The sequence below is a fragment of the Amblyraja radiata genome, chromosome 9 (genome assembly GCF_010909765.2).
Source record: "Amblyraja radiata isolate CabotCenter1 chromosome 9, sAmbRad1.1.pri, whole genome shotgun sequence".
NCBI classification, from domain to species: domain Eukaryota; kingdom Metazoa; phylum Chordata; class Chondrichthyes; order Rajiformes; family Rajidae; genus Amblyraja; species Amblyraja radiata.
In genome coordinates, this window is record NC_045964.1 from 18,586,234 (window position 1) to 18,593,248 (window position 7,015).

A 7,015-nucleotide genomic window follows, 5' to 3' on the forward strand; every position below is an offset into this window, starting at 1 on the left:
GCAACTACTTCATAAATCTTTTCCTGTACTCCTTGGAACAATGTGGCCCAATTTCTTTGAATGGCAAATAATATTACCCTGCATGGATCTAATACAGAAATCATGCCATTAGTGCAAGATCAATCCTGCTAATACCCAAATGAATTTCTGGAGCAGTTCTTTTTGAGGTAGAAATGGTTGCTATTGCATTCCATTTCAGGACTTAGTATTCTTGGATGCTTAATGGTGATTAAATGACCAAAATTAATATTAATAAATTCATAATAGAATCATTGGTCAGGCTTTTAGCACAAGAGTTGAGACATCATGTTGCAAATGTACATGTCGCTCATGAGACCATATTTGGAGTGTGCAGTTCTCGCCCAGCTTTAGGAAAGATGCCATTAAGCTGAAGAGGGTGCAGAGAAGATTCACAATTATATTACTGGGACTAGACGGCTTGAGTCATAAGAAGCTGGTTAGGCTGGAATCATTTTCACCGGAGCTTGATGTGCCTCTATAAAGGGATGACTTTATAGAGGTACATCATTTCATAAAGGGTACAGTAAAAGGTGGATGGCCACAGTCTTTTTCCAAGGGTAGGAGAATCTAAAACTAGAGGGGGTTGGTTTAAGGTGAGAGGAAATGTTTTAACAGGGACCAGAGGGGCAGAGAGTGCTGGATATATGGAACGGGCTGCCAGAGAAATCTGCCGAGCTAGGCACAATTACAACTTTTAAAGGGCATTTCGACAGGCTTAGGGTGATATGGGCAGAACCTAGGCAAGCTCAGATAACATCAAGGTCAGCAGACATGAGCTGGGTCAAAAGGTCTGTGCTGTGTGACTTCATGACTTTAAGTCTATTATTATAGAGAAGCATCATGACCCAGATACTGGTTTGAATATGAGTGGTTTATTACAACGGGTGTTTGAGGAGAAAATCAGGGAAGAATTCAAAGCAAAGTTAGAGGGAAAGAGAATCAGATGGAGCTATAGAGTGGAAACAAATAACTGCAGGTGCAGGCTTATACCAAAGATAGACACAAACCCTTGGAATAACTCAGCAGGTCAGGCAACATCTCTGGAGAAAAAGGATGCGTGACGTTTAAGAAGGGTCCTGACCCAAAATGTCACTCATCTTTTTCCCCAGAGATGCTGCCGGACCAGCTGAATTACTCCAACAGTTTGTGTCTTATCAGATCGAGATCTAGATGGGATTAGATGGTGAAGAGTGGGATATGGCTCAAACAGATCTTAAATAACAGCATGGTCCAAATAAGTCTTCTTATTTACTCTCCTAGAATGAGGCCATTTTGTCCATTGAGTCTATGCCAACTCTTAGAGTAATCCCATTTCCCAGTCCAGGTGCTTTACCCAAAATGCTGACTATTCCTCTGCCTCCACAGAAGCTGACTGATTCATTGAGTTTTTCCAGCACTGATCTGGATCCAGATTATAACATCTGCAAAATATTGTGTCTTCATTCTCCTTCTTATTTATTCTCTCTCCCAAGCTCTTCAAATTCCCCATTATGTTCCTGGCACCCACCCACTCTGGTGGCAATTCATGTAAGTAACATTACATAAGTCAAATTAATTCACTTAAATTCAAATTCTCTTTTTGTGCAGTGCAACTTCCATCCTCTTGACTTTTATAGGCATAACTTTGACAAAAACCAGGAGGTGCTTATTTAGCTTCCTACACATTGTCAGAGCACCTCAAAGAATTTCACAGACAATTACGTACTTTTGAATTGTAACGATTATTATGACAGCAAGAATAACAGCCAATTTACACATAGCAGGATCTAACAAACAACAATAAGACAAATGACAAGTTAAATATACTGGAGTGAAGTCAATTGAAGAATTAACACTGGACAAGATGTATTTTCACTGAGCCATTCTTCCTCTGAGGTTGCTAAGTTTATGAGTGAAAGTAGCTTACGTTTCATACCTGTAAGGTGATATCACTGACAAAGTGTTGGCCTCTGTCTTACCAGTACATTGTACCAGCTTAGCCTTGTCTCAGTCTGTTATTAACATCACAATGTCCAAAGGATAATGGTGATACATCTAATGTGGTGTCTGTACACCAAGTTAAAAAAATTACGAGGTTTCTTTAATTAAATATGAGTTTAAAACTAACTTACACAATGATGTGAAGTCATTTCCCACTCTGTTGCATCATCTGTTTCACTATAGTCAGTCAGCAAAACTACCAGCCCCTTCTAGGTTATACAAGGTGCATCAAATACTCTAAGGTGCACAAATGAGAAAAATGGAAGACCTATAATTGGCTGAAGTGAACGTGAAGCTCAGAGACTCTGAGTAGGTTATTGCCTAAAGATACATCAACCTGTTTCCCCTCTGGCAAAAGACTTTCAAAATATGCAGCTGCTGGGCTTGCTTGCAATTTATAAACCTCTTCCTAATATTCTCCACTCACTTGTGGACAATTGGATAGTGCTTGGATGCAACTGGATTCCATGAATTCACAGGCATTCCCCCGTTAACGTATCCAGGAGGTCAGATATGGTAGTTTCACTGACAGCCAGAAAATCAATATATGCTTCCTTGTGCCTGGGACTAGTCTAATTTTATTGTTCCTTAATAAAAAAAGGGTGACATTTTGATTCATCTGTGGTAGCTCAAATTCATTCCGCATTGAAGATTGATTAAAATGTTCCGTTGTCGAGTTGTACAGTAAAACTCCTTGCGGTGGGCTCCTTTACATGGTAACTTCCAGGAGTATAGGTACATGCCACTTCTCACTTCATTCCAACTGGCGAGTGTGGATTGGTGTCAGGAAGACTGCATGAGACCCGTAAGCCGCTTGCCAGTCAGGGATTTGCCCTGGAAGACAGAAAGACATGCTCAAATACAGCAAACACTTGCACTAGTTATTAGAAGACACCGACTAAACCACTAATAAAGCTTCGCAAGAATCGATTTGCAGTTGGTAATTTTCATAACCTCTCCAATTCAAACACAGCCAAAAATACATTTGTAGAGTTATGCCCCTGTCCCACTTAGAAAACCTGAACGGAAACCTCTGGAGACTTTGCGCCCCACCCAAGATTTCCGTGCGTTTCCCGGAAGTTGCAGGTGGTTGCAGGTAGTGGAAGCAGGTAGGGAGACTGACAAAAACCTCCGGGAACCGCACGGAAACCTTGGGTGGGGCGCAAAGTCTCCAGAGGTTTCCGTTCAGGTTTCCTAAGTGGAACAGGGGCATTAGTGTCTCCCAACTTGAGTTGAAGATCTGCAATGAGGAAATGCTGTGTTTATAACAAAAAAATCCTTGTCCCTTAAATGCCTTTCACACGATGAATGTTTTTTTAAAATGCAGTCACTTCTGCTGAAGGGTTTGAAGAAGGTTCTTGACCCGAAACGTCACCTATTCCTTCTCTCCAGAGATGCTGCTTGTCCTGCTGAGTTACTACAGCTTTTTGTGTCTATATTCAGTAGGAATAGGAAGATGGGCCAGGTGAATGTGTGGCTGAGGAGTAACGTTTTCACCCAGAAGGTGGTGGGTATATGTAATGGGCTGCCAGAGGAGGTAGTTGAGGCAGAAACTATAGCAACATGTGCGAGACTCTTACATCAGTACATGGACAGGTTTAGAAGGATATGGGCCAAATGCGGGCAGGTGGTACTAGTGTAGATGGGACACCTTGGTCGGCATGGGCAAGCTGGGCTGAAGGATCTTTTTCTGTGCTTTATAACTCTATGGCTCTTTCATTCTATAAACCAACCATAATAATGGTTGGTTTATTAGCATAGACCATTTGATGAACCATAAGGTTCAACAAACTCACAGACACAACAAATATAAGAACCACTAGTTTAATTCAATGAATTGTTCAGAATTATTTCCTGATGATGATCTTTTATAAGAGTGGGTTCTGATCAAATGCAACCGATCTATTAATCCAGTTTTCCTCCTCACCATACCTTGCTCAGTAGTTTAGTTCAGAGAAAGAGTGTGGAAACATGTCCTTCGGCCCACCGAGTCCATTCTAACCAACAATCACCCGTACACAAGTTCTATGTTATCCCATCCTACACATTCGGGGTAATTTACAGAAGTCAATTAACCTACAAACCTTTATGTCTGGAGTGTGGGAGGAAACCAGAGCACCCAGAGAAAACCAACGACGTCACAGGGAGAACGTACAAACCTCATACAGATCGCACCCATAGTCAGGATCAAACCCAGGTTTCTGGCGCTGTAATGCAGCAGCTCTACCACTGCACCAAAAGTTATGGGGAAACTATTGTAACCTCATTGAAGTCTTAAAATGATTGCCTTCCACCCTGAAGATTAATCTGCATGTCTGTCTCTGCCCATTCCTGCCTTCTGCCTGGCACCTTCTGCCTTGCAGATCATCTTGTTCATGGTCTCTTCACGCTCACTTTCTGTTTTCCTTCCACTACAATTCCCTCCCCTTTTGCCCTTCTCTTTTTTCCCCATTTTCATTCATGGGGCCTTGCTTCTATCAAGGGTGCCCTTTCTCCCTGCCTGCTTTCCCTTCCCTGTGGTTTCATTTTCTTCAGTTGCCATTCATTCCTCGTCCCTCCCTCATTCTTTCTGCTCTTTCCTCTTTCCTTCCTGACTCCTGTTCCTCTTCAGTGTTATCCGAGCAAGCACAAGGATCAAGCCAGTGGAATTTCCAATTTAAGTTGACCATTTTTGGAAGAGTATGTTAAACCTAGGTATTATACACAAGCGTGTCTCTCTTAGGTCCCCGACCCCTACTCTTTTGCACACCTCATGTCAATGTGACAGGTAAACATTCTTTTTTGGGCCAAATATACCAGGATGCGGCATGCAATGGGCGGCTGTAGTTATAAAGAGAAATTGAATAGGCTGGGGGGTTTTCTCACTGTAACATTGGAGACTGAATGGTGTTCTTATAGACGTTTATAAAATTATGATGAGCATATTTCGGAGTGATAGTCAGGATCTGTTTCCCAGAACAGGGGAGTCTGGAAGTAGAAGTCACAGGTTTAAGGTGAGAGAGGTGAAATTTAAAATAGATCTGAGGGGTACGTTTTCACACAGAGGTTGGTGGGTATAGGAAATGAGCTGGCAGAGGGCAAGGCAGAGGTGGATACAATTGCAACATTTGAATACAAGGTACTTGGACAGCGCCCAGGAGTGGAAAAGACTACAAAAAGTAGTAAACACTGCCCAGTCCATCATCGGCTCTGACCTCCCTACCATCGAGGAGATCTATCGCAGTCGCTGCCTCAAAAAGGCTGGCAGCATCATCAAGGATCCACACCATCCTGGCCACACACTCATCTCCCCGCTACCTTCAGGTAGAAGGTACAGGAGCCTGAAGACTGCAACGTCCAGGTTCAGAAATAGCCACTTCCCCACAGCCATCAGGCTATTAAACTCAACTCAAACAAAACTCTGAACATTAAAAGACCATTATCTGTTATTTGCATTATCTGTTTATTTATTCATGGGTGTATATATTTATATAATGGTATATGGACTCACTGATCTGTTCTGTATTAATGCCTACTGTATTCTGTTGTGCTGAAGCAAAGTAAGAATTTCATTGTCCTATCTGGGACACATGACAATAAACTCTCTTGAATCTCTTGAATCTTGAAAGGGCTTGAAGGGATACTGATGGACAAATGGCATTAGTGTAGTTGGGTATCACATTCAGCATTGTAGAAGTAAGCCAAAAGGGCTGGTTTACGTGATGTGCAATTCTATGATTCTACGATACATTTTCAGCAGGCTTGTGAACAGGAAAAAAAGAGATGGGCGTGAGCGACAGAAACAAAGATCCATGATAGGACGGAGGAGAGGAGCGATTAAATGGAAAATGCAACGATGCTGCGCAAAATAACTGGGCAGTAATTGATTCAGTAGAGAGAAAGTGTGAGTGTAAATAGCAAAGTCATTAGAATCATTGCTGGTGGTTAAAATGGGAGCAAAGATTATGATTGAGAATTTTTTAATTCAGCATTTTATCTGAAGGGATGTAAAATGCCTAAAGGGGAAATTAAGTGCTAATCTTTGAGTCTGCACTAAATCTTTTAGAAAATAGTTTTGGAGGCAACAGTTCAGAACAAATGCAGGTGGGAGAATGAAAATGACGATTTTCATATCCAATATTAGTGATTAAACACAATTGCCGTTGCTCACTTAAATAGAGACATCAGATTCTCTGCCATGGGCAATTGCACATGATCATCACTACAACACAATATTTTGTAAGGAAAATGTTTTTCTAATGACATATTAAGAATATATCGGCGAGTATTCTCTTGAACTTCTACAGGTGTACAGTGGAGAGCATATTGACTGGCTGCATCGCGGCCTGGTTCGGCAACTTGAATGCTCAGGAGCGAAGAAGACTGCAAAAAGTGGTGAACACTGCCCAGTCCATCACAGGTACTGACCTCCCCATCATCGAAGGGATGTACAGGAGTCGTTGCCTCAAAAGGTCAGCCAGCATCATTGGAGACCCACACCACCCTGGCCACACATTTATTTAACTCCTGCCATCGAGACGATATAGGAGTCTGAAAATTGTAATGTCCAGGTTCACGAACAGCTTCTTCCCTACAGCCATCAGGCTTTTAAACACTACTACCTCCAAATAAGCTATGAACTACAGTACATAGACATGGTGATTTGGTTTTGCCTTTTTGGACAATTATAGTTTGTTTGTTTTCTGTGTATGTATCCACGCACGTACGTATGTATGTATCTGTGTGCGTGTATGTCAATGGCAGGGGCAGTTCTGATGAGAAGAGGGATGGTGTTCCACAGTCTAGGTGGTGCAACTACAAAAGTGCGGTCGCCTCTGAGCTTAAGCCTGGACCGCGGGATAGTCAGTAGCCCCAAGTTTGAGGGGGGATCTTATAGAAACTTACAAAATTCTTAAGGGGTTGGACAGGCTAGATGCAGGAAGATTGTTCCCGACGTTGGGGAAGTCCAGAACAAGGGGTCACAGTTTAAGGATAAGGGGGAAATCTTTTAGGACCGAGATGAGGAAAACATTTT

General features: G+C 42.1%; 1 protein-coding gene across 2 annotated transcripts in view; it reads right to left on the reverse strand.

Annotated features, from left to right (window-relative positions):
* Positions 1–1,180: 1,180 nt before the first annotated feature.
* The window catches only part of rgs6 (regulator of G protein signaling 6), a 63,833-nt gene continuing 57,998 nt past the window's right edge, over positions 1,181–7,015 (reverse strand). For both annotated transcript variants that reach the window (XM_033026810.1, XM_033026809.1), the window contains exon 15: positions 1,181–2,835. In XM_033026810.1, the coding sequence (XP_032882701.1) occupies positions 2,785–2,835 (51 nt within the window). In that variant the 3' untranslated portion in view covers positions 1,181–2,784. The remainder of the gene's footprint in view (positions 2,836–7,015) is intronic.